The 27959-nt window shown below is 41.0% G+C and overlaps 3 protein-coding genes across 6 annotated transcripts in view; 1 reads left to right on the top strand and 2 right to left on the bottom strand.

Annotated features, from left to right (window-relative positions):
• rab40c (RAB40c, member RAS oncogene family) overlaps nucleotides 1–1837 on the top strand; it is a 70258-nt gene extending 68421 nt beyond the window's left edge. For both annotated transcript variants that reach the window (XM_069905723.1, XM_069905724.1), the window contains exon 6: nucleotides 131–1837. In XM_069905723.1, the coding sequence (XP_069761824.1) occupies nucleotides 131–408 (278 nt within the window). In that variant the 3' untranslated portion in view covers nucleotides 409–1837. The remainder of the gene's footprint in view (nucleotides 1–130) is intronic.
• mettl26 (methyltransferase like 26) overlaps nucleotides 1–26270 on the bottom strand; it is a 57856-nt gene extending 31586 nt beyond the window's left edge. For 2 of the 3 annotated variants that reach the window (XM_069905727.1, XM_069905726.1), the window contains exons 1-5: nucleotides 25994–26270; nucleotides 21169–21331; nucleotides 17962–18021; nucleotides 12059–12126; nucleotides 11894–11972 (exon numbers count right to left, since the gene is read on the bottom strand). In XM_069905727.1, coding sequence (XP_069761828.1) covers nucleotides 11894–11972; nucleotides 12059–12126; nucleotides 17962–18021; nucleotides 21169–21331; nucleotides 25994–26187 — 564 coding nt within the window. In that variant the 5' untranslated portion in view covers nucleotides 26188–26270. Of the gene's footprint in view, nucleotides 1–10757; nucleotides 10905–11893; nucleotides 11973–12058; nucleotides 12127–17961; nucleotides 18022–21168; nucleotides 21332–25993 lie in introns of those variants that run through there. The other variant, XM_069905725.1, reaches the window with a different exon arrangement.
• Nucleotides 26271–26410: 140 nt separating this feature from the next.
• On the bottom strand, nucleotides 26411–27463 carry LOC138746593 (uncharacterized). The gene has a single exon (XM_069904884.1). It carries the CDS (start codon nucleotides 27461–27463, stop codon nucleotides 26411–26413), a length of 1053 nt encoding a protein of 350 aa, XP_069760985.1.
• Nucleotides 27464–27959: the final 496 nt, after the last annotated feature.

The following is a 27959-nucleotide window of genomic DNA, read 5'->3' as shown; positions in this document are numbered from 1 at the left end:
GTGTAATCTTATTGAAGATTATTCGGTTTACTATGCTTATCTTTTTAAGATGGTCATTTTAGACTTTGCTTTAATATAAATTGAATGTTATTGTTAAAAAGTACTTAATTTTATTTTTCCTTTTATTCAGTTTTCACACTGCAAGACCTCTGTTGCCGAGCTATCGTTTCTTGCACGCCTGTTCACCTGATTGATAAACTACCACTACCTGTTGCCATTAAAAGCCACCTGAAGTCTTTCTCCATGGCCAATGGAATGAATGCGGTCATGATGCATGGTCGTTCATACTCGCTGGCCTCGAGCAGCGGTGGAAGCAAGGGAAACAGCTTGAAGCGATCAACTAAACCTCCCAGACCACCACAGAGTCCACCTCAGAGCTGCACACGTACCAACTGCAAAATCTCTTAGCAAAACCGTTTTGTTTCAGGCTTTCTTCTTGGCAAGAACTTTGTCAGCCGGACAAGCTTGAAACATGGATTCTAATGAAACAGTTCTTGCCACTTCCTACTGGACCAAATGAAGATTGGCTCTGCATTTTTTTTTGTTGAATAAACTTTTATTTGATCAATGAATGAATACACTAGTTGAAACAGATACTCATTACATCTTGTTGTGACAAATTGCACTGAAATTTCAAACTAGTGTTTTCAAAACCGCTTGCAGGTGCCATTTTTAATAAAGGGACAGCCAGTTTTGAGGAAGGTGGTCCTGGCTTGTTTACATGGCTTTGATCAGAATATAAATCTTTACCATTGTTCTCCTAACTAAATTATTGCTCCATGGTAGAAAAAAGAATCTCTGGAAATTGAACCAGTACGTGCAAAGTATGCTCTTGCTACTATACTCTTTACTACCATCACTAACTCCCGTGCCTTTTGATAATATAGACTATATCTAGCCTACAATGGCCTGCATGTGGCCTTTCATACCATAACCATGCCTTGCATCTTTATCTTCTGAAGGCCAGCTTTTTAAGGGTGACTGACAAGTTCATGTGTTTTTCCACAATTCTTAATACACTGATTAATTTGTATTAATATTTAATTTGCATTATAGATTACTTTTGTAATATGCTGTTATTTGTAAGATATTATTTGAGTTGGTGCTTTTTTAACTGGCCACCCCATTAGCAAAAGTTGCAATTTTGCTCAGGTGATGGGATCAAGTCACCATCCCTAATTTCTTAAAACAAAAATGATACTTTCAGCAATACAAAATAATTTCAAGACTGCAGCAACAAAAGGAGTGTCCCCAGCCTGAATAGTATTTGTATAAATTAACTGCACTCAAAAGCTTTTCCACTTCAATGATCTTTTTAGCTTCTTGCTTTTTTAAAAAGAAACCTTTTCATTCTGCCAGAAGCACCTGTCACTTCTCTTTTATTTCTGTCTCTCTCTCTCTCTTCCCACTCCCCCCCCCCCCCCCCCCCCCCCCCCACCCAGCACTCTCCAGCAAGGAAAATAAATAACTTTTGTAAGTGTTAACTGTATTTCTTGTTATAGATAAAGAAAAATCTTGCATTTTGGCCACTAATTGTAACAGCTTTCTGTTTTGGATGACACTTGTTAAAGGTAAACTGACTAAAAGGAGAGAATGCATAGGCGAAACCTACTGTAACACTGAGAGAAGACCTGAACTGGAGAATAGTTACAGTATCACCTAGAAGCTGAGAGAGAAAAAGGGAACAAATTAAGCAAAATGTTTGATTATGTAAAACACTACATCACATTTATTATTAGCTGCTGTGTGACACTCAATGATTTAAAGTGTTTTATTGGTATTTTACTTTGTACAGTTTCAATGTCTGATGTGAAATACATTTTCTTTTGCAAAATAATGTCTGGTTTGTCTGTTCCTATTGGGTGAATTGCTTAAGGTTTCTTGAATGAAATTCTTCCAAATATATCAAGTATTCATGATATTTTAGGAATTTTAAAAAAACAAACATTCCAGAAAAATCAACTGATGCAGGGATCCATTGCAAAGCTGCATGGCACTGTGTAGAAATGCATTCCTTTTAGGATTTATGGATGTCAGCGGGCTTCTAGCATATTTACTCTTCTTGGTTACTAACTTTGAAGGAGCATAAGATTGGGTATTTTCATTTGGTATTTTATAAAGTGCTGGGAAGAATTTAATGATTTGGAGCCTGATCTTCCTGGGTGGAATTAAAGCTGTAAGATCTATCAGGGCACTTGATTATGTCCCATTTTAGCATTTTTGAAGAATGTAAATCATACTTGTATGAAAGAGCCTTTAAGAGGTGCTGGGTTCCTGTTTTTAATCTAATTTTGATCATTCAAAATCACTCCTGTCATTCATAGGATAGCACCTCTGTATTTCTAATGTCTTCCATAGAAATTACCTCCTAAAATAAGCCCTCTGTAATGTTTGGCTCAAAGAATTGTTATAAAAATTTGTAATCAAACAATTCACTTGATTAAAATGCACATTTCAGATTTTATTCAAGGTTATGTATATATAATTTGGTTTAACCATTGAGAAATTATAGCATTTTGGAATCTGTAGTTGCCATTTTTTTAGTTCAGTGGCACACTTATCTCCATTGATGATATAACCTGCTGATGACCGTAACAAAATGAATTCTGAAGTGCATAGAAACCATCTGCTCAAGTTCGAGCATATACCTCCAAACTCATCCTACAGCAAGACAATGATCCCAAACACTGCTAAAGTAACAAAGGAATTTTTCAAAGCTAAAAGCTGGAAAATTCTTGAATGGCCAAGTCAGTCACCTAATCTAAATCAAATTGAGCATTCCTTTCAATACACTTAAGGGGACAATCTTCCACAACTAGCAGGAACTGAAAATAGCAGTAGAAGAGGCCTAGCATGCAAGGGATATGCAACAAAATGCTAACTTTAACTAGGTCCCAAATATTGTGATGCCCTGAAATGAGGAGCTATGTCATTCGTGTAGAAATTACAGCACTTTTTAGACAATGTATACAAATAACCTTAAATAGCATCTAGGATGTGCATTTTAATAATGTGAATTGTTTGATTAGGAATTTAAGTCTAGCATGGGCAAATAAAGGGGGGAAAAAATGTCTATATTCCAAACATTATGGAGGGCACTGAAGCTCATCTCAAAGTTTTAGAGGATCTGCTTTTTTTTTGTTTAAATTAGTGTTAAATTATGTTTGATATCCCTCTGTTTTGCCATTTATTTAAAGCTCTAATAATGCAATTTATTATTGACAACAGTTTTGTTCCTTCTGAGAGCTTCAATTCTTTGCATTTTCTTATTGATTTTTTAAAAAATTGAAGGAAAAGGGTACCGTGGTTGACAAAACAGGTGAAGGCAGCTGGTCAAGAAGAAGGAGGAAGTTGACATTAGATATTGACAAGAGAAGCTAAAAACCGGGTGGGCTCATGAAAATTGTATGGAAGCCAGGAAGAAATTTATGAAAGGACTTGGGAGAGCTAGAAGGGTGCATTGGAAGGCCTTGGCAAATAGGATTAAGGGAAACCCTAAGGTGTTCTATGAAGATGTGAAGAACGGAAGGATGATGAGAATGAATGTAGAGCTGCTTAAGGATAAAGGAGGAAACATGTGCCTGCAGTTGGGAGAAGTCCCTAACGAATACTTTGCTTCAGTATTCCCCAGATAAAAAGTCTTTTGGTTAAGGTGAGGCCAGAATAGTACAAGCTTATGTGTTGGACTATGTTGAGATTAAGAAAGGAAGTGCTAGATTTTAAAAACATTAGGATTGATAAGTCCCTGGAACCAGATGAGATATACCCCAGGTTGCAATGGGAAGGGAGGGAAGAGATAGCTGAGGCATTGGTGATGACCTTTGCATCCTCCTTGTCCACAAGGGAAGGTGAATGGACAATGTGGTTCCCTTGTTTAAAAAAAATAATGGGGGGGGTATTCTGGGAATTATAGATAAGTGAATCTTGCATCAGTGGTGGGCAAACTATTGGAAAGGATTCTTAGACAGAATTTACGAACATTTTAGAGAAGTACAGTCTTCGCAGGGATAGTCAGCATGGCTCTGTGAGGGGAAGGTCATGTCTAATGAGCCTAATTGAGTTTTTTTTAAGGTGGTTTTAAAAAAAATCTGGAGATGTGTATATGGATTTTAGTAAGGCATTTGACAAGGTCCCCTATGGAAGACTCATTCAGGAAGTTGTGAGGCATGGCTGCATGGATTCAGAATTGGATTTTCTGTAAAAGGCAGAGAGTAGTAGTGGACAGAAAGTATTGCCTGGAGGTCAGTGACTAGTGGAGTTTCACGTGTTTCTGTTCTGTGAACTCACTTTTTTATGATTTTTTAAAATAAATGATCTAGACAAAAAAGTAGAGGGATGGGTCAGTAAGTTTGCAGATGATACAAAGCTTGGAGGTGAAGTGGTTAATGTTGAAGGTTGTAGGTTACAACAGAATATAGATAGGATGCCGAGTTCAGTGGAAAGGTGGCAGATGGAGTTCAATCTGTTTAAGTGTGAAGTGATGCATTTTGGAAGATTGAACATGGTTAATGGGAGGATACTTAAAGTGTGGAAGAACAAAGGAACCTTGGGATCAAAATTCAGAGATCTCTCAAGGATAAGATAGTTAAGAAGTATACTGGGCTTTATTAGTTGGGATTGAGTTCAGGAGTTGTGAGGAAATATTGCAGCTCTATAAATCTCTGGTGAGACAACACTTAAGAGTATTGTGTTCAGTTCTGGTCACCTCATTAGAGTAAGGACGTGGAAGCTAATGGAAGGATGCAGAGATTATTCAAGATGTTGCTTGGATTGGAAAAAGTCTTGAGGCAAGGTTAGCCTTGTCTAGGACTTCTCTCTTTGACAAGAATTAGAGTTCGACAAGATTGAGAGGCATCGATAAGGTAGCACCTTTTTACTAAGGCAAACGCTGTACAAAGTGAAAGGAGAAAAGTTTAGGGAAGACATCAGAGGTAAGTTTTTTTTTACACAGAGTGAGTGCCTGTTATGGTTTGCCAGAGGTGGGAGACATTATAGAGACTCTTGGGTACATGGACAAAAGTAAAATGGAAGGTTATGAGGTAGATAGGGCCTATTTTTTTTTTGGGGGGTGGTTAGTGTATATATATATATATTTTTTTTAAATAAAATGTATTTTGCCACAATATCGTGGTCTGAATGGCCTTTACTGTGCTGTAATGTTTTGTGCTTTATTCGCATGTTGTCTTTGCTTCTTTGATAGATGATGGCTAGTGATTCACCATATAAGGTAAATGACAACTACTTTGTGGTACCAGGTGGAGCTTATCTGAAATTGAATTACAGTGGTCAGAAGACAGTCACTTTTAGTTGAAAAATCATTTTGACACGGTACGTTGTGTGTTCAAAGGCCAAAGTTGTCATTCTCTGGGGCAAAGTTGATAATGATTTATTGAGATTCTTTATTAATTTTTTTGGTAATATTTAATCTTTAATTGGAGTGGATAATACTGTTAGGAAGTCCAGGATATTCCAATTCCTGGCAAGTTGGCAGGAAATAATAGACTAAGCAGCCTGGCAACTTTAGCAGTTGACTAGTTTTTTTTTAATCTGAAATTGACTAACATAGTGGATTAGAAATTTAACAGCCAAGAAGGTTCAAGAGAACAATGTAGACTCTGGTTTTCAAGAAAAATGTACTTTGGCTGGCACCAATCATTTTATTGCTCCTTTTGAAACTGGCATTTCAAAGAAACATTGGGATGGAACAAGATTTGCTGCTCCTGCCCTTATCCATACCTCTTGTAGACCTCCATCAAGTCTCTTCTCATCCTTCTTCATTCTTGCCTCACAAGATATTTTCCAATCCAGGCCACATCCTGGTAAATCTCCTTCGCATCTTTTCCATCCCTTCCACATCCTTACTGTAATGAGGTTACCAGAAATGGACACAATATTCCAAGTGTGGTCTCACCAGAGATTTGTAGAGCTGCAACATTACAACTCCTGAACTCAATCCCCCAACTAAAATAAATGCATCACCTCAACAAGTGTGAGGCTTTCAAAACCTCTCCTCTAAGATGCCAGCTTTCAATTGGTGCTAACTTGAGACTAAGCCTAAATTATATCCAGAGGACCAGAGACCATGATTTAAATTTTGAAATCAATAACCAAAGCACCCTTTGAATTGGACTCAAAATGGGTATGATCTAGGATCAGCAGGCAATTTTTCTGCTCTGCAATGCATGTAAACATCCCTTTTCACTGTATGGTGAAATCAGGAGAACATTTCCAGTAGCCAAGTATAGGATAATACAGTACAGCATTAAATAACCTGATCTGTGGATTTTGAAAGCTGTAGCACAGTTGACTAGGTTCAGTGAATTGCCTAATTTTCAAGGCACAGTCTGGTAGTGAAGAATGGTGATTTTTAGTAGAAGTGAATCTGAAATTGAGCCTGTGCCACTTGTACCATTCAGTAACTAAATGCCTTACTACCTGGTAAAAATTAAGTTCCAGTTTGTGATAATGCTGCCTCTCCATAGAGAATTAGATCAAAGTATTGCTAAATATAAACAAGATTTTTGTAGCTTCCCCAAGGGAAACAAATGTAATGCACTCGCATATATTGTCAGTCCATATCTATAACAAAAAAAAACACCTTTTACTCTGCCTTTCCTTCTGTTGTCTGTGTTGACTGTTCACTTTCCAGGACTGATCTGGAGATTGGCTGTTGGAGTAGCATTTTTATCTGCTTATTTTTAAACCTCCTGCACTGTAGCTCTCTGAGCTCCACCTCCCTGAACTCTAAGCAAGTTTGTCCACTTATCTCTAACAGCATCCAAAATCCACATTGATTGCGCAACTGCAGAGGAAATGCCCCTCCCCCCCCACCATTTTGTTCAAGCCTGAGATGCTGGTTCTGTATCTTTATCTTTGCTGTATAAATTACACTGACCTCAGTTTCTCCAGCATTGTTTTTACAAAGAAATCATTAACTTGGCTCTCAGTAATCTGATGACTTTTTATGGTTTGCACTGATATTTGTTTTGGAAAGACCATGTCAGGATATTTTCCCAGTGGTTGAAAAGAAGCTTTACTTGTTATCTGTTCCAGAAAGATGGTGTTTTACAGTACTAAAAGCCCATCTGCTCGAGTTGTACATGCTGTCCAAGTTAGTGCCATTTGCCAGCCCTTGAAATCTTTCCTACCCATAGTCTTTTGAACAAAAGTCTATTACTGTACCACTTCCTCCAGCAGCTTGTTCCAAATAACCCACCACCTTCTGTGTGATGAAGTAACACTTGGGTTGCTTTTTAACCTTCCCCTATCTTGACTCCAAAATGGAGGACCATCGCCTTCCCAAGATCGTGTTATATGGCGAGCTCTCCACTGGCCACCGTGACAGAGGTGCACCAAAGAAAAGGTACAAGGACTGCCTAAAGAAATCTCTGGGTGCCTGCCACATTGACCACCGCCAGTGGGCTGATAACGCCTCAAACCGTGCATCTTGGCACCTCACAGTTTGGCGGGCAGCAACCTCCTTTGAAGAAGACCGCAGAGCCCACCTCACTGACAAAAGGCAAAGGAGGAAAAACCCAACACCCAACCCCAACCCACCAATTTTCCCCTGCAACCGCTGCAATCGTGTCTGCCTGTCCCGCATCGGACTTGTCAGCCACAAACGAGCCTGCAGCTGACGTGGACTTTTTACCCCCTCCATAAATCTTCGTCCGCGAAGCCAAGCCAAAGAAGAATCTTGACTCTATACCTTCTGGTTTTAGATTTGCTTACTCTTGGGGAAAGGAAGGCTGTAATTATTTACCTTATCTATGCCAGTTATGGTTTCTGTAATACTACAAGGTTCTGTCGCCTTGGCCTCCTACACTCCAAAAAAAAGTCTCATAGTTCATCCCCCTCTGCCAACAACATTCACATGACTCTTTGGCATCCTTTCCATCTTAGTGATCTTTCCTATAGCCAGGTAACCAATTTACTGTATAGATGCCACATGACATCCCTGCTGCTGTCCTCAATGCCCAGACCATGAAGACGAGCATGACAAACCCCTTCACTACCCTGTCTACCTGTGCTTTTAAGTCTACTTGTGCCTCAATACCATTCATTATGCAAATCCTGCCCTGGCTTAACCTACCAAAGTGCAACACCTTGGCCCATTTTCCCGTTAATCTAGATCTTGTAATTGGAGGTAACCTTAGATATAACTGACAAGATATTTGGATTTGTCTAAGTTGTGAAATTAATTGTTCTGGCATGTTTAGCGGAGAAGCAAAATAACTGCTGAATTCAGATGTTTGGGATGCTTTATTAACTTTGGCTCTTTACAAATGTATTGCTGGATTTATTTTGGTCTTATTCCATCAAAATTTAACTAGTGAAGGAATGTTTTTAAATACTGAACTTTTTATAATTGCCTTGTTTCTCAATCCAATTTTTTCAATGTATTTCATTGTTCTGCTTTGTACTTTCTGGTCCCCACTTAAGGGTATGTCCTTTGATTTTTAAATGTACATGAAACCTGGAGATTATATTTTGAGAACACTGTGATGAGAAATGCCAGTGTTCAACATTATGATGCAGGAAATTTGACATCAGTAGCTGGAACAGACCCACACACTGTTAAATGTTCAACTGCACAAGTTGCTATTACTGATAGCCCCCAAGGAAATTGATGCAAAATTCCAGAATTGACTAACTTTTATTTTATTTTTTTTCTTTCTTTTTCTTATAATAACAATATATGAAAAAAGAGAAAAAAACCCCAAAAAAGAAGAAAAAACAAATCTGAATTAAAAAAAACTTTAAAAAAAAACCTACAGATATAGCTAAACCACGCCGATCACTCCGATCTCATCTTACAGCCCAATTATCATACATAATCATAGAGCCAGATCAACTCACCACAAATGAAAATATTGAATAAATGGTCGCCAGGTTAACTCAAACTTAGAAGGGGATTCATAGACAGAGTTTCTAATTTTCTCTAAATTTAAACATATAGTTTGGGTAAACCATTGGAAAACAGTGGGAGGATTAACCTCTTTCCAATTCAATACTATAGATCTTCTAGCCATTAGTGTAAGAAAAGCAATCATACGATCCGCAGGAAGAGATAAATAAGTCAAATCTATCATAGGTAATCCAAAAATTGCAGTAATGGGATGTGGTTGTAAATCAATATTCAAAACAGTAGATATAATGGAAAAAATTTCCTTCCAATAATTCTGTAAAGAGGGACAGGACCAAAACATATGTGTAAGGGAAGCTATTTCCAATTGACATTTATCACATATAGGATCGATATGAGAATAAAAGCGATGGAGTTTATCTTTAGACATATGAGCTCTATGAACAACTTTAAACTGTATTAGTGAATGATTGGGAAAGAGAACTCAACCTTCATATTTCTAATGAAAATTGGAATAAAATTCTGCGACTGGTAAACTCTTCTCTATGTGCAGACTAACTTTTATTTTAAGCACATTATGATCACAACATCAATTAAATGGAAATGCTTATTTTTAAACAGTAGATAAATACTATTGAGCACCTGGCCTTGAGAAACTGATTTGAATCCAATAGAATCAGAATTTGTCGTCACGGACCTGTCATAAAGCTTCTTGTTTTGTGGCAGCATCACGGTGCAAAATTATGTAAACTACATTACAAAATAGTGCAAGAGAAGGGAAAGGACAAGGTAGTGTCTATGGTTCATTTGGAAATCTGATGGCAGTGGGGAAGAAGTTGTCTTTGTACTGCTGAGTGCTCGTTTTCAGGCTTCTGTACCTTTTTGCCCAATAGTAGCAGAGTGAAGAGGGCATGACCTGGGATATCAATTTTTTATTCTACTCCAGAAATGTTATTTTTAAAAAAAGTTTACTTCTCGTTTGCTTCTGCCAGTATTCTTCAAAATGTTTGACTTCAAATCGACGCAGTTGTCTTGTGGAAAAATTAGATAAAGTGGGTTTCTGTGAGGTCAATGTTAATCTGTTTCTTTTTGTTCAGGAACAAAAGCATTTTCCATTCCAGTATTAGAATAAAACACCCTTACTTTGCCCTAACCTTCTATATACTGACTTACCAAGAGTTGATGTGATAGTACAGGAATTGGAAAAGCTCCCCAAAGATTCTGTTTATTAATCCTATCAATTGGTGTGGAATGAGGTTGAAATGTACCTGCCATCAAGCCAATTTTAAAAGTACTGGTAGTGGCATTAATTTGAAATCAAGCCCGGTCGGTTGCTGTGCAAGGTTTCATTAGGTTTATCCATTGACAGTTTTTTTTAAACCAATTAATAACAATCATTTCTTAATATCTGCAATTGTGATAACCTTACCTATACTATACAGTAAATGTGATCAGATTTTAAAAAGTTTGCTTCAAGCTTTACATTAAAATGCACAAATCGGAATTAAATTTAAATGTAAGCCACATCAAATACAAAAAAAAGTCCACTCCAAGCCACTAATACCCAGAAACTGTTTGCAATTCCTCTTCTAACAATTGATAGAAAACATGTTTTTTTGCTACTTGAACAATAGGGAAGGAAGAGGGTGAATCCTGATTATATGGCCACCCAAGAAGAAATTGGAAGAGGGTAGGGGGAAACTACTGCTCAAATACAATCCATCCTTTTATACAAAATAATTAATTCTACTGGGTCAGCATATTTCTAAAGCATGCTCTGAATGCTTAGGAAAATGGCTACAGACCATTAACAATGTTGTCCAGCAAATGCATTTATTTTCTCAAAAGACATTCCTTTAGTTTAATCACAAGAATAACTCTTTAGAAGAAGTTTTGCAGCAATTCCGCTTTATTTTTTAAAAAACTTATTATTAGAGCTAAACGTTTTTTCCTGTATGGAATTATAGAGGAGATGACTCTGCTATGCACTTGACCTTTTCTGAAAAATCAGGCATTTGTTGTTTGCTGGCATATCAACCTAAGTGTAAATCAGATAGTTATTAACAGATCAAGCAACTCTTGGCTTTTAATCATCATCATCAGAAAATCAGTTACAGCCTTGGTTTGACTGCGTTTTTCAACACCATTATTTCTTTGTTTTGCATTGATGTTTCAAAAAATTGTATAAATGTGTTGTATGAACAAAGTTACAATTCACAACAGTGATCCATTTTAACTTTTGAATATCTCCTGCTCCAATTCATCCTTTTAAAATATCATTATTTAAGTCAGACTTTAGGATTTTTTTGCTTTAAAAAGCAAACATTAATAATGGAGGGAGTTTTTAAGATTATATTTTCAGTATCCATTTTAAGACCATTTTAACTATATTTTATTTCTAATTTTTCTAACCCAAGAATACTAACGTCTTCCCATAGTCATGATCCATGACATTTTGTATGATTGGCCTTGCAGTCCTACAATTTGCTTTTCTATTAATGAGACAGGTCATACATAGATCATGTATTAATGCTCTTTATTAACCAAAACCAAACTTACTTAATTTAATCTTCAATAATGCATTTAGCTCAGTCTGTTTTTAAGATCTAGCTGCGAAACCAATTCACCCGACTAATCTGGATCAACTAGTTTTTTTCATCTAATGATTTTTAAAAGTGGATTTAATTTTGAACTTCCTGGCAATTCAATTCAGAAATTGAAATTGATCCTGGATGGGGGGGGGGGGGGGAAAATCCCAGAGATGGTTTATGCCTTCTTTAATGGTGGATAAGATGCACAGTAGTATATGAAAGTACCTTCAGCGTTTATCTCCATTAGGAATGAGGGTGAGAGATTATACAAGATCAAGGAATGGTGTAAAATAGAAGGGAGAAACAGGAGGAATAAAACTTGTGAAGTACTTAAAGTTAGCATATGCAAATAAAGTTCTGTTACAGGCAATAGACTGTCCTGAAATATTTAGTTGTCTTTTATATGTAGTTTGATGATTGAGACAATAATTCTTACCATTTGCTGGAATGCCATCCCATTTTCTTCAGCAAGCTTTTGTAAAATGCTCAAGTCTCTTAACCCCCAGGTTGGATTTCTGTTGAAAGAAACAAATACATTTATTTCAAAACTATGACTCTTTGAAAGAAACTTTCTTTAAAAAAAATTGCAATCATAAATTACCTCTGCCTCAAGCTCAAATCGAAATCTATGTTGCTTTGTGGAGTAATGGTGCCATTGATTGCATAAGGCTGCAAGAAAGATCAATGTCATTCATCAAAATATTCCACAGTAAATAGGGCTTCAGTCCCTTAAAGCTCTATTTTACCAACCAGTCGAGTCAAACCTTATAAATCTGCCAGAAAATAATTGCATCTGCCAAAGCATGAAGTTAAGATGATGCAAAGTACTTTACGATTTTGTGGACCCTTTTATCTGTTGTATAAATTGCTACATTCAGGGATATCAAATATGTCGATGGCTGAGTAATCTGCAACTGTCTGACTTGGTGCGTACCATTCTGGGATATTCATGCCCACTCTTCAATTATTGCAACCACCTTGCTGTTCGATTGGAAAAAAAAACACTCATGGGACTTGCTGAACCCATCACTATGCTTTGAATGATGCTCATTCTCTCTGACTCCTGCTGGAAGCTGAGGCAGATAGCATCTCCTCCAGTTTATGATGTGATGCTGAATTCTATACTGGGAAGAGAGAAAAAGAACAAAGTGAGGGTAGCCTTCCAGTCCCTTGTATCTGCTCCAACATTCAATGTGATCATGGATAACCTACCACCTCAGTTCCCCTTTTACAGACTCTACTTATTAAGAGGCTGAAGCCAATTACAACATGGCGGCCAGCTCTCGTGAAAGGTTGGCCACCTTTCCGAAGGTGCTATTTCCAAAAGTTCAATCCCCCTCGGGACCAATATCAACCATTTTGGAAACCCCTGTCTGACACCATAAACCATCTGCACTGTTTACTGCTCTCTTCCCAAAGGGATGCATTTGCCTTTCCTTGAGCAGAGAAATAGAAATTCTGCCCGACCTGCAGGAACAGAATCTCAGGGTTGAACAGGAATTAACTAAAATCAATTAAACTAAGGGCCACAGATCTTCATTAGGCATAAATAACACTGCTGCCATTCTCCCTGAAGAACCTTAGCCTCCAAGCACATTGTTCTACTCAGCTGGATGCGTGAACAGAGCTGACTGTCATGGGCCCTTGCTCCACCACCTACTTTCTCTGGCAGGGTTACTTTTCTCACCACTCTTCCAATCATGATCAAGTCCCTGTGGAACCAAGACTATTCTTCACATTATTTGGAGAAATCCATCCACCTTGACTTGCTCCTGCTGAAAGCAAACTCACCATAGTTCTACTTGATGCCGTGACTGCTTACCCAAATGCTAACAAACCATAGAACTGAAATTTAAATAATGGGGTGGTTCTTCCTGCTACCACAACCAGTATTATTTTTGTAGTGGTTTTCAAACTGCCCTGAACTCGCATTCCACCTTAAGCAATCCCTATGCCATGGGTGCTCTGTGATTAGTAAGGAATTTCTTAAAGTGGTATGTGAGTGGAAAGAAAAAGGTTTGAAGACTACTGTTTTAATCGTACCTAATTGACTTGTTATGCGCATGGTTTCATAACTCCAAAATGGACAATTTTTCTCAAGCAAAATATTTCATGAACATTTAGGTCTGGAGCAGTGGTTCTCAAACTTCCCTTCCCACCCACATACCATCTTAAACAATCCCTTACTAATCTGATGGCATAGGGATTGCTTAAGGTGGAATGCGAATTTAGGGGCCAGTTTTTAAACCACTAATGTATAGGATAGACCTGGCCTAACAGAATTGGTGTCAAACATGATTCATGCATCAATAACTCACGACAGTGTATATTTACCGTCTGCACACAAAAGATTGTGGGAGTGACATTGAAATGCTACCAAAGTGCCCTAGGAAATTGAAACCATCACTATGTGGCTACTTTGTGGAAACAAAATTTTACATTTCAACTAAGCCCTGTTTGTGAGAACATCCAAAGACTTTAATCCCATAACTGTAAAAGTCAAGCATTTCATTCTACACGTCAGTTTAATTGTGTTAAAGGGGGAATTTCAGCCAGCTGTCCATGCACTTTCCAATAATATATAAACAGAATACACCTGACTAAAAAATTGGCATGTCCAATTCTTTAAGGCGGCACGGGACATGGTGATTAGCGCAACTCTGTTTCAACCCCAGTGATCAGGACTGGGGTTAGAATCCCACACTGGCTGTAAAGAGTTTGGATATTCTCCCCATGTCTGCATGGGTTTTCCACGGGGGCTTTGGTTTCCTCCCACCCCTTCAAAACGTACTGGGGTTGTGGTGTAATTGGGTTTGTGGGCCGAAATGGTCTGTTATTGTGCCGTATGTCTATGTCTAAAGTCACTTGACATTTTTGTGAAGATTCTACAGAGTGCTTGACTGAGGGTGATGGAAATATTTTCATAGTTCTGCAAACTGAAGGTGTACAACCGAAGGATAAGAAAGACACATTTAGGTCAAAGATGTACGGCTGTGAAACTACAACACAATGATAAAGTGTTAAATATGAATCTGTGTGAGATGCCAGTTGAACTGCCAAAGACCAACTAAATGGTTGGTATTTTAAGTGATTGGTGGAATTGATTCAAACAGCGACCACAAAGCCACAGCACAAATACATTATTTATTTTTGGTGGTAGAGGTCAGCCCACAATCCAGGACAAAAGAAAACCAGATGTCAGTTTGATTTGAAGCCTCCTTTCCTTGTGGGGTCATCTGGATTTTCATGGAGATAATTACTGATCGGATTTAAAAAAAAAATCACTGACTGTGTCAGATGTGAAGAGCAGATTAAACTCATTGCTTCATGTGTATTTTCATGTGTACATCACCTGGAACATACATTGCTCTTTCCAGTTTGCCTTAGAGATCAGCAGCTTCCCTGAAAATGTTAAAATATAATTTTAAAATTTAAATTTAGACATACAATACGGTAGCAGACCCTTTCAGCCTCGAGGCTGTGCTGCTCAATTGCATCCAATTGACCTACAACCCCCGGTACGTTTTGAAGGATGGAAGGAAACAAGAGCCCCCGGGGAAAACCCACGCAGACACAGAGAGAACGTACAAAATCCTTACAGACAGCACAGGATATGAACCCCAGACCCCACTGCTGGCGCTGTAACAGCGTTGTGCTAACCATACTGCAGATCCTTTCTATGAGCTCTGCTGAGCATTATGAAGCACTTCATGCAAGAAATGACAAACTACTTAATAAACAGCAGCAGTACTGTACCCCTAAGTTAAGTAATCTTGGCAATGCACCTCAGGGCTATTTCTCTTGCGTAATGTTTTCCTCACAAATTCAAGGAAAATGATTTCTAATTAATAAATTTGCTGTGTGGCAATAGCAAAAACAAATCTACAGAATTGAACTTGATGCTCAAATTCTGCTGGGCACAACTGATTGCAAGAAGTTAAAGGAAAAAGTGAAAAGGAGGTTTAAACCTTTTCTGATGAGGGGTCAATTTTTGACGCAGGGTAATTGGTATGTGGAATCAGCTGCCAGAGGAGATAGTGGGAGCAGGAACAAGAAGAACGTTGAAGAGGCATCTGGACAAGAACTTGAATGAGCAAGACATAGAGGGATATGGGTTAATGCAGATGGGTGCGATTAGTAATAGGCAAAATAGTCGATATGGATGCGGTGGGCCATGTTTCTATGGTTACAACATAACTCTGGTACAAATGTTTTTAAAACAAATAGACAATTCTCCAGTGCTTCGTACCTGAGAACTTCAATAAACTGTAATTTCTCACTCCTCCAGTTCTGCTTTCAGCTTTATTTCTTTAAGAAGCGCTAGATATTCATTATTTATTTTAAAAATTTAAAGATACAGGCCCTTTTGGCCCACAAGCCTGTGCCGCCCAACTACACCCAATTGACCTACAAACCCCCAGTATGTTTTGATTGATGGGAGGAAACCAGAGCCCCAGGGGAAACCCACGTAGACACAGCGCAGGATTCGAGCACAGGTCCCGATCACGGGCACTGTAACAGAGTTGCACTAACCCATGTCAACCTTTTTGTTCCTCACTTCTACTCATATCTCCTTGATATTCTTGTTCTTCATCCACATTCAGTGCAAAGCAAGCTCCCTCCACTGAGAGAAAGTCTTGGACAGGTCCTTCACATGGACATTTTTTGCCTTTCCCTTTCCAACATGCCCTTGTGATGGTACAGTTTTAAGAGACGGCAAAGATGACTTTCAATCTGATCACCAAAGGCTTTTTTTGTTTTAAGCAGTATTTCTCACACTATTCGTACTGCCAGAAGTGATAACAACTTCAGAGAGGGAACAATTATTCAGACAACTTGGTCTGATTGAGTGACCGTAGCCTTTTCTCCTCGGAGCGACGGAGGATGAGGAGTGACCAGATATAGAGGTACAAGATGATGAGAAACATTCATCATGTGGATGGCCAGAGGCTTTTTTCCAGGGCTAAAATGACTAAAACGTTGGGGGGGGGGGGCATAGTTTTAAGTGCTGGGAGTAAGTTCAGGGGGGGGATGCAAGTTTTTCAGAGAAATGCACTGCCAGCAATAGAGGTGGAGGCAGGTACAATCAGATCTTTTAAGAGACCATTAGATTGGTACATGGAACTGAGAAAAATAAAGGGTTAACCCTGTGGTTCTCAACCTTTTTCTTTCCACTCACATACCACTTTAAGTATTCCCTATGCCATCGGTGCTCTGTGAATGCTTTTGGTGATGTGTGAGTGGGAAGGAAAGGTTGAGAATCACTGGCTCTAGACCTAATTGTTACCGAAATATTTTCTTCTGAGAAATTGCCATTGGCCCATTTCCTTTGGAGTTAAAAAACTGTGCATGTAATGAGTCAATTAGGTACAATTAAAAAAGACATTCCACCTTAAGCAATCCCTTACTAATCACAGAGTATCTACAGCATAGGGAATATTTAAAGTGGTATGTGAGTGGAAAGAAAAAGGTTGAGAACCACTGGGTTAGGCAGTAGAGAAATCCTAGGCAGTTTTAGGAGTAGGTTATTAGGTTGGTACAACACTGTGGGGCGATGTTCAAGGAACCTTTAAATTTTAGTGCCATTAAACAAATCATTTGACAGAAATTATTTTAATTTTTTTAAATTTAGAGATTCAGCACGGTAACAAGCCCTTCTAGCCTGCACCACCCACGTACACACCCGTGACCAATTAACCTACTAACCCAGTAAGTCTTTGGAACAGGGGAGGAAACCGGGCATCTTGAGGAAACCTACATAGGTCATGGGAAGAAAGCACAAACTCCATACAGACAATGCTGGATTCAAATCCTGGTTGGTGGCACTCTTATCGAGTTGTATTAACCACTATTCCTAATGCATTACATCTGGATAACTATGACCTACTTGCGAGCTATTAAAACCTCCCATCCCAAATGCAGATTTCAGTTTGGTCCATCAAAATTATTTTCTTTACCTGAAATTGTTTAGTCCAGTAAAAGTGAACACATCATCCAAAACACTACTGCCCGAATTCACAATTCATTGGTCTGTGCTAGCAATTTAGTGCAAGAGTGATCAATTATTATAAAACACCAAGTTAAAAATGCTTCTATTCCTTCTTGATTTCCTAAATATCTCTCCCCTAGCCTCTTTGCCTTTTTACCTCTCTTTCCTCCTGTAATACGTCTCTTAGTCTATCAATTCACAAAACCTTCAGTCATTTTGACGCATATCATTTTGCTTTGCTTCAAATTTAGTGTAGCATTGCATTTTGTGTGATAATACTCCTGCAAAACACCTTGGGATGACTGACTATGTTAAAATTGTTTTGTGAATACAAATAAATTGGATCTAATTTGATGATATAAAGCAAAGACTCCTCACATTTAGTAATCTGTGCAGTACATCAATGACCCACCACCAGGGTGCTGCTGTGGAAGAAATATTGCTAATATGACAACAATAATACTGGGTATATTAGGAGGCAATAGATTGTCAAAGAATCCAATCTCATTACTTACCCCATATGTGATTAGTAAGGCATTTGGTTTTAGTAATTGGCCAGCTCCTTTGAAGAGACCCTGCAGAAATAATGCAAACGATAACAACTTATAAGATGCAGATTGAAGATTAACTCTCAAAAGGGAGTTGGCTAAATATCTAGTTTTGAGAAAGTCAAGCCAGGTATATGGTCATCTGATTGCATAAGTACCACCCAACAAAACAGCGTTCTCTGGTCCTTGGTGCAAAACACAGGCACACAAGCAGACAAACAAACAATACAGATGCAGGACAGGTATTGATCTATATGAGTGGTTTTCAAGCTTTTTCTTGTTTTAATTGTACCGAATTAGGCCAATCACAATTTTTCTCAAGCAAAATATTTCAGTAACATTTGGGTCTAGAGCAATGATTCTCCAGCGTTTTTGCCCCCCACTCATATACGACCTTAAGCAATCCCTTACTAATCACAGAGCACCTATGGCATAGGGATTACTTACGATGGCGTGTGAGTTGTAAAGAAAAAGTTTGAAAACCACTGATCTATAAAAATAAATAAATATTGCTTTATGAATATGAGAGTCTTGGATGGTCAGTGTGAGCAGTTGCTTTGGTCGTTCAGCCTTCTCACTGCCTGGGGAAGAAGTTGTACCTCAGCCTGGTGGTGCTGGCTCTGATCCTCCTGTATCCCTTCCCTGATGGGAGCAGCTAAAAGATGGTGTGTGCAGGGTGGAAGGGGTCCTCAATGATTTTACACACCCTCTTCAGACAACAATGCTAGTAGACCATGTTGATAGGGGTCCCAGTGGCATCACTAGGGTTAGTGTCACCTAGTGCAGTAGTTCATGGTGTCACTGCCCACCCCCCCCATGAAGTCTTTTTTTGATTTTTATCCTTTTTTTCCTTTAATTACTACTGCATTCTCAAAAAAAGTTACTGATTATCACAATATTGTAGCTAAAACACCAGAAAATTTGACAAAACCAGTGACTATAAAAACACCAGCAGCAACAAAAACAACAGCGTGTGCTGGTGAAACCATGTGATTTGAAGTGTCATTGTAATTGGGTAATAATGACAGCTGTGCAGAGCACATTAGAAGGTCCAAAAAGTAAATTAGCACAGAGTTTTAGCCTACATATGATACATGCAAGATGGGCTTACGAAAAATGTTTCTGTTGTTATAACTAACTACAGGGATATTTTTATTAAAAAAATATTAAATCTCTGCTGAAACACTGCACAAAAATTTTATAGACAGTCATTTTGGTGTCACCCCATCTGATGGTGTCTCCCAGTGTGGTCTGCAACCCCCCACTAGTGACGAAAATGGTGAGGGGGGGGGAGAGAGAACGCACTGGTGCTCAGTGTGACAGTGCTCATTGTTCTACTACCGACACAGCCAAACTGTGGTCCTTCCATTAGGAAGTCCAGAATCCAGTTACAGAGAGGGGCAAAAACACAATGCTGGAGAAACTCAGCATGTCAAACAGCGTCCTTTATACAACAAAGGTAAAAATACAGAACCAACGTTTCACGTTTGAGCCCTTTATCAAGGTATGGAAAAATGTCAGCTGGTGTCCAAATAAAAGAGTGGGGGGGGGGCTTGGCATGAATCCAAAGACAGGAGGTCATAGGTGGAGAAGGGAGAGGGGGGTCAGCAGCAAGCAAGGGGAGGAGGGATGACTAGGTGAATAGAGGGGGGGGGGGAGAAAAGAAGTGCTGGAAGGGGGAAGGGAAGGGGAGGGGGAGAGGAGACCAGATTAGAAAAGTTGATGATAATGCCATCTGTCTGAAGAGTGTCCAGACGGAAAATCAGGTGTTGTTCCTTCAATTTATGGGTGGTCTTGGTGGGACAGTACACAGGGCCATGGACAGACATGTGAGTACGGGAGTACGACACAGAACTGGCATGTTGGCACCATCTGTAGGAACGACACCTCATCTTCTGACTGGGCACCCTCTAACAGAATGGCATTAATATCAACCTCTATGGCTTTTGTTAAAACTCCCCCTTAGTCTCTCCATTCTCTGTCTCCTTTCACACAGACATGATCGATTCTACCTAGTCCCTTATCACATCCAATTAATACCTTTTGTTGGTCTGGATTCCTCCCCCATTGTTTGAATACTTATACTTTCTGATATCTCCTGCTTCTGCTTTTTCTGATTTTACCTTGAAGGCCTCAGGCCCGAAACGTCGGCAATATATCTTTGTCTCCTTCAGATGCTGAAAAGACCAGCTGAGTTCCTCCAGCATTTGGGTATGTTTACTACAATCACAGCATCTGAAGCCCATCATGTTTCACAGGGTGAGATGAAGTGTAGTCAAAGTAGTTGTGGGAGTTAGTGGGTTTGTAATATATGCTGGTGGAAAGCTTGTTCCCCTGAGATGGAGACAGAGAGATCCAGAAAATGGAGAATGTTGCTGAAGATGGATCGGGGTGGAAGTGCTCACAAAGTGAATGAAGTTGACAAGCTCATTGTGGGTGCAGAAACATTCAACAGATTATGTCTGACCTGCTGATTGTTTCCAGCACTTTTTTTAAAAAGCAGATTTAGTCCTGATGTACTCATCAATATACCAGAGGAAGAGTTGAGGGGTCTTGCTCGTGAAGGCTTGGAGCATGAATTCCTCCACAAAGCCCACAAAAATCTCAGGGTTGGATGCGATGTAATGCATGTACTTTGACAATATATTTGAATGACCCACCTTAGTATAAGCATGCTTGAGAAGCTGTGATGTGGTAATGGCTTTGGAGATGTGAACTTTTCATCAGACCTATAGGTGACACGGTTGGCGTAATAGTGCCTTTACAGCACCAGCGATTGGGTCCGAATTCTGCCCTGTTTATAAGGAGTTTGTACATTCTCCCCGTGTCTGCGTGGGTTTTATCCGGGGGTCCAATTTTCTCCCACCGTTCAAAACATGCCAGAGGGGTAGGTTAAATGGGTGGCACGGACTCACGGGTCGAAATGGCCTGTTGCCGTGCTGTATGTCTAAATTTAAAAATTAAATGAATAATGAAGCATTTTAATTGAAGTTAACCAGTTTAACTGGAAAACAATTAAATAATGAATTTTGTGTCCATCCATGGTAAGCTTTAGTTCAACTAATTGTCAAGTTTCTTGCATGTTTGGATTTCTACTTGATTCCTTTGATACTACCAGAAATGACAGCTATAAATCCACAAAGATAAATTCCCACAAATGAATAAAATTCTCACCTTGGTGCACTTCATTTCTGTTATGTGAATCATGTTGATATTTAAAATAAGATCAAAAGTGTTTGGTTGCAGTCCTCCCCAGGTCTCCCAGCTCTGTGAACAGTCAATACAAAGCGGCTGCTTGACATTCTTCACTCGAGTTACTGCAATATATGCAGAAATGCTGTAAACAAAACATCAACAATGCTTTTCAGAAAGCCTTTTTCACTGATTGGCAGTGAAAATATAAATAAACCGCAGATCCTAGAAATCTGGTTTAAAAAAAAGTGCTGGAAACAATCAGCAGATCAGACATCATCTGTTGAATGTTTTTGTTGCACTGGTATCGTAGAAGGTAGCCCAAACCCGCAATTCAATTTAAGAGTTCACATGTTAAACTTTACCCGAAACACATTCTGCAAATTTCAGAATTAAAAATCCTACATCGTGTTTGCTGGTTGAAAAACAAACATCGCACATATGCTTCATGTTTATCACATTTCGAAGCGAGCAACTACTTGTGTCACTCAATTTAACAACACTAATCTGTTCAAATAGCTGGTAAAAAGCTACTATTTACAAAGCCAACAGTTTACAAAAATCAAACTCCCTCCAATTTGTTACTCATTCCACATCCAAACGATTAAAGAATAAAAGCATCCATCCCAGAAAATGTAGGTTGACGTAAAACATTTATAATCTTACTTTCTTTAAACAATGATCTAAGAAATACGCAGGTTTCATGTTTTTGTCTTGCTGGAAACAACACGGTGAAAGATGTGCGATTACAATTATATTAAAAAAATTGCATCTTCTTCAGTTTTTCCAACACGGTTTATTTGATGATATGACAATTGACACTGGATAGATTACCACTATAAAATTCTTATGCATCTTAAATGATTTCTTACATTTCTTATTCAAGTGATATCAATATGCTTCAGTCTCATTTTTGCAATAGGCAGTCACATTCCTGCTCTCAGGCACGGTATCATAACCAATTCTCTGGAGCATTAATAATTTTTTTCCAAATCCATCTTCTTTATAATGCAGTTAATTTAATTTGCCTTTTTCCATGCTGGCAGTTTTAAATATGCCTCTGGGACATGAAGATCAGAACTGGAATATTTACTCTAGTAAGTGTCATTTATTTCATCTCATAATCGTTACATAGCGATTTCAATGCATATAGAACTTGAACTAAATAGTTTCCAAAATCAATCTTCTAAAATAAAACCCCCTCCTTGGCATATTTGTCCAAACAGATGGTTATCATTCATCCATAAAGTAATGTTTCTTTTATTTCATTTGATTGCACAAAGAATGCATTTGGCGCTCCCAATGTCACCTCCTCTACATTGGTGGAACCAAGCCCATACTAGACAACCACCTTGCCAAGCGCCTGCATTCTCTCTCAATCATCAACTGGATGGAAGCTATTTCAATTTCCATTTCCAATAATGATCTCTGTCCTCAGCCTCCTGTATTGCCAGAATGAGTATAAATGTAGACTAGCAGAACAATACCTCATATCCCCTTGGGCCTACAACCCAATGGCATGAACATTGAGTTCTAGAATGTCAAATAACCTGCCCCCCCCCATATGTTCCTTTCTCTCTCCTGATCTATACAAGTCCTTTGTCATAGTCCCTTCTTTCTGAAAACTCCTCAATCCTGTTGCCCAGTTTATTTCTCCTGACCCACCTGCCAATCACTCACACTTGTCCCAATGGGTACCCTACACCCTTCCCCCATTGTTCCCATCTGTCAACCATCTCTCCTTGATTTGATTTACTCTTTGCCTTCACTTCTAATCAAATTCCATAATCTGGTGGCCCTTTCTTGATTCCACTCATCACCTCCCAGCTTCCGACACTACCTCCACCCTTCCCTCTCCTACCTCCCAATCAACCCTTCCTCAATAGCTTGCCAGCTATTGTCTCTCTCACCTCTTTGTAGTGACAAACATCCCTTAGATTTTCAGTCCAGATGAAGTCTCAACCTGAAATGTTGACTGTCCATTTCCCTTCACAGGTGCTACCTAACCTGCTGGGTTCCTCCAGCAGTGTGTATTTTTAAATTCAATCTGAAACACGGGTCCCATATTTAAACAAAGCAAGCTACACAGTTATGAGATGGACATTGGCTATGGTTAGTTGAGAAATTACTTTAAAGGTTGGTGTAAATCATTAAAACAAAATTTGCAGCAAATATGTATATTCTTTCAAAACATAAAAATACAGAAGTGGTGCAAATGTGGCTAACCAGATGAACAATGTATCATTTTTTTTAAAATGTGGAGATACAATTAAGAGGCTCTCCCGGCCCATGATCTCATGCAGCCCAAATTCACCCATGTGGCAAATTCCTCTACTAATCCTGTTTGTTCTTGGAACACGGGAGGTAACTGGAGCACCCAGAGGAAACCCGCAAATACACAGGGAGAATATGTTAGTTCAAAGGTTTTTTAAGAAGTCAGAAAATTGCAGAAAGAGAAAAATTTCAGGACACAGAAATTATTGAAAGAAAAGGAAAGTAGAATGCAAGAATAATCTGGCAAGAAACAATACTCCACATTGTAAAAGCTTCTTCATAGATGTCAAGAGGAAAAGATTTGCAAAATTTAATGGGCTCTCTAACAGATCGAGATGGGAGAAATTACACATCTGCTGAATAACGTGGAGAACAACAGATCTTGAGAGAAAGGAGGTGAAAGAAATTAGCATTAGCTTAAAAATGTAATGGGGCAAGAAGTGGAACAGAAAACTGATGAAACCCCAGGACCTAATGACTGAATATTTTCAAAAAGGTGGCGATGGAGATATTGGATGCATTGGTTATAAAATCAACAGGAGGCCCAAAGAACAAGGGTCAATAATTAGTGACTAATCCACATATAGAATGTGACATCAAATTTTTAGTCATAATGCAAAGGGTGAATTCATGAAACATCTACTAAATGGTTTTCTAGGTAAGCAGGCTGAGGAATCATGGAATGAGCTACTTTAGATCTAGAGATTATAGGATGGCTACTGACAAATGGGAGCAGGAAAGAAACTTGGGCTGAGTGGGAAAGAATTGAGCCAAATGGAGGTCATTGGAGGTTTGGGAAAAACTGAGTGAGGGTGGGGAGAATCATTCAGAAAAACTGTTTCATGTGCACAGGACATGAAAAGACGAAGAGAGTTGTGAACTCAGCCAGTGCCATCAAGGCATCAGTCTTCTCTCCATTATCTGTCCAACATATCCTCCTCTGGCACGATCCCAGCACTCGACACATATTCCCCTTCCTCCCCTCTACACCTTCTACAGGGACTGCTCCCTCTGTAACTCCTTTGGTCACTCCTCCCTCCCCACTAAACGTCCCCTTGGGATGACCACAGATGTTCCACGCGCCCACACTTCCTCCCTCACCGCCATTTAGGGCCCCAAACCGTCCAATATTTCATTTGTGAATCTGCAGGTGTCATCTACTGCACCTGATGCTCCCATTGTGGTCTCTGCATCGGAGAGACTGGGAGATCGCTTTGTTGAGCACCTCGACTCTGTCCGCTGCAATAGCGTGGATCTCCCAGTGGCCACCCATTTCAATTCTCCATCCCATTCCTTCATGGTCTCATGCACTGAGGGGGAGTGGAAGCTGGAGGGAGGAGCGGGCAGAGGCTGGGGGGTGCAGGTTGGGAGAACCGATGGGGGGGGGGGAGTGGAAAGACTGAGCAGGATGGGAGATTGAGCTGGCTGGGGGTGGAACAGCAGAAGGCACATTGGGTACAGACCAGGGGTGGGAGAGAAGTGTGTGGGAGCCAGGACTGAGCTGGGAAGGGAAGATCAAACCCCAGGGGCAAAATTAATTAGCACAGGTGCCAGCATTAAAACCCAGCAAGTGTTGGAAGTACCCAGACCTGCTGCACTGGGGGGTGCAGACCAGACTGAAGACCCCCAATGTAAGGGACTGAATGGAACAACATCATTCAGCAAAGGGTGGGGGAGGGGCAGCCTTACTAAAACTCAGCCGAGGGGTCCGCCACCGACACTGGGCAATCAAGCAATCGCCGCTTTCAGGTGGTCGGACGCAGACGCCACCGGCAGTGGGCGCGGGGAAGGAAGGGAGCGCCGGTCCCTGTGGACCGTGGCCGTCGTCCCACTGGAGCCATAGGGACAGGAGTGGGGGGTGGGGTGGGGGGGAGTGGGGGATGGGGGGGATGGGGGGAGTGGAGGGGGTGGGGGGAGTGGAGGGGGTGGGGGGAGTGGAGGGCGTAGGGGGGGAGTGGGGTGGGGGGGAGTGGAGGGGGTGGGGGGGGAGTGGGGTGGGGGGGGAGTGGGGTGGGGGGGAGTGGGGTGGGGGGGGAGTGGGGTGGGGGGGAGTGGGGTGGGGGGGAGTGGAGGGGGTGGGAGAGTGGAGGGGGTGGGGGGGAGTGGAGGGGGTGGGGGGGAGTGGAGGGGGTGGGGGGGAGTGGAGGGGGTGGGGGGGAGTGGAGGGGGTGGGGGGGAGTGGAGGGGGTGGGGGGGAGTGGAGGGGGTGGGGGGGAGTGGAGGGGGTGGGGGGGAGTGGAGGGGGTGGGGGGGAGTGGAGGGGGTGGGGGGGAGTGGGGTGGGGGGGAGTGGAGGGGGTGGGGGGGAGTGGGGTGGGGGGGGGAGTGGGGTGGGGGGGGGGAGTGGGGTGGGGGGGGGAGTGGGGTGGGGGGGGGAGTGGGGTGGGGGGGGCAGTGGGGTGGGGGGGGCGAGTGCTCCTCCCTGGCCGGGTTCTCCACGTAGGCGGCTTGACATCAGGGTAAAGACATCGGGCACCGATTCATTTCCAATCAAAAGGCCAGCGATGCCAGCCACCCCGCGCCTCCGTGCCCACCTTTCCAGGGAGCGCGGCTCCACCTCGGACGGCTGCCACACCACGTTGGGCAGCGCCTGGGCGAAATGCACAGCATGCTGCCCGGAGCCCGACGCCAACTCCAGGGCGAGCGCGGCCGCCGCCGGCTTGACGTGCCGCCGGATGACGCTCAGGATCGGCTCCTTGTTCCTCCCGGCCGCCGGCGCCACCATCATCTCGCCGCCGGGAGGAGCGCTCGCTCGAACACCCGACCCGTCCGCGGGGTGCTCGCGCTGCACCCTGGGATTTGACCCGCCCCAAGCCAACGCCGGTGGGGTGGGGGAAACTACAACTCCCAGGATGCGCCTCGCCCTCTGCGCCGGCGCAGTCGCCAGTTTCACGCCGGGGTGCGGAGAGAGTGGCAAGGCACGTGTCGGTGCTGTGATTCCCTCCTTTAAATCATCTCTGCTCTTTCACCAAGTCTCCCCAGCGGGATGGTTCTCGTATCGAGTGCTCACCAGTGGAGAAGTTCCTTTTGTATCCCTTGCTGGGACCAGCATGTGTATTGCCATGTGCAGATTGATGGTCCCCATCACCTGACAACTCTCTTTCAACTTTCTTTAGAGCATCTTTGCCACCTGACAACTCTCTTTCAACTTTATTTAGAGCATCTTTGCCACCTGACAACTCTCTTTCAACTTTATTTAGAGCATCTTTGCCACCTGACAACTCTCTTTCAACTTTATTTAGAGCATCTTTGCCACCTGACAACTCTCTTTCAACTTTATTTAGAGCATCTTTGCCACCTGACAACTCTCTTTCAACTTTCTTTAGAGCATCTTTGCCACCTGACAACTCTCTTTCAACTTTATTTAGAGCATTTTTGCCATCTGACAACTCTCTTTCAACTTTATTTAGAGCATCTTTGCCACCTGACAACTCTCTTTCAACTTTATTTAGAGCATCTTTGCCACCTGACAACTCTCTTTCAACTTTATTTAGAGCATCTTTGCCACCTGACAACTCTCTTTCAACTTTCTTTAGAACATCTTTGCCACCTGACAACTCTCTTTCAACTTTATTTAGAGCATCTTTGCCACCTGACAACTCCCTTTCAACTTTCTTTAGAGCATCTTTGCCACCTGACAACTCTCTTTCAACTTTATTTAGAGCATCTTTGCCACCTGACAACTCTCTTTCAACTTTCTTTAGAGCATCTTTGCCACCTGACAACTCTCTTTCATCTTTATTTAGAGCATCTTTGCCACCTGACAACTCTCTTTCAACTTTATTTAGAGCATCTTTGCCACCTGACAACTCTCTTTCAACTTTCTTTAGAACATCTTTGCCACCTGACAACTCTCTTTCAACTTTATTTAGAGCATCTTTGCCGCCTGACAACTCTCTTTCAACTTTCTTTAGAGCACCTTTGCCATCTGACAACTCCCTTTCAACTTTATTTAGAGCATCTTTGCAAGAAATAGAGTTCAAACACCACACAGGTGCCTGCATTCAGAAAACCCAATCAATGCACTGGTCTGCAGCATTTCCAACGCATCACCTCTCTCCCCACCAACTGTTTGAAAGGTCGTTACACAGGACCCGGCCCCTTCAACGTCAGTGGCAGCAGGACCTTCGATTAACCATCTCTCCCTTCAACACATACTGCGGACATCTGGTCTGACTGGAGACCAGCAGGTTTTGGGCTGACCCAAGTGCATCGTTCTGAATATGCGACACGACATTACTTTTATCTTTTTCTCGCACTATTTTTGTTTTGTAATGTGGTTTCTATACTTTTTTTTTGCACTGAGATGCAAACGATTTTCATGACCTGTTCATGATAATAACTTCTGATTCTGAAATTTCACCAAGTTAAAACCAATCAAGTTTATTGTAATCCGATTGCACAAGTACAACTCAGTGAAAGAGTGTTTTCCGGTCCTTGGTGCATAACACCCGTACAGACAAACACTACACAAGCAGGACAAGTCTTCATATATGCAAA

Source organism: Narcine bancroftii, chromosome 12 (assembly GCF_036971445.1).
Source record: "Narcine bancroftii isolate sNarBan1 chromosome 12, sNarBan1.hap1, whole genome shotgun sequence".
NCBI classification, from domain to species: Eukaryota; Metazoa; Chordata; class Chondrichthyes; order Torpediniformes; family Narcinidae; genus Narcine; species Narcine bancroftii.
Note: the sequence above shows the minus strand (reverse complement) of the source record. Positions and strands in the feature narration are given on the sequence as shown.

Excerpts from the sequence above, each read along its gene's own strand:
- LOC138746593 (XM_069904884.1), bottom strand. The coding sequence starts at position 27,463 with ATGCAGGCACCTGTGTGGTGTTTGAACTCTATTTCTTGCAAAGATGCT.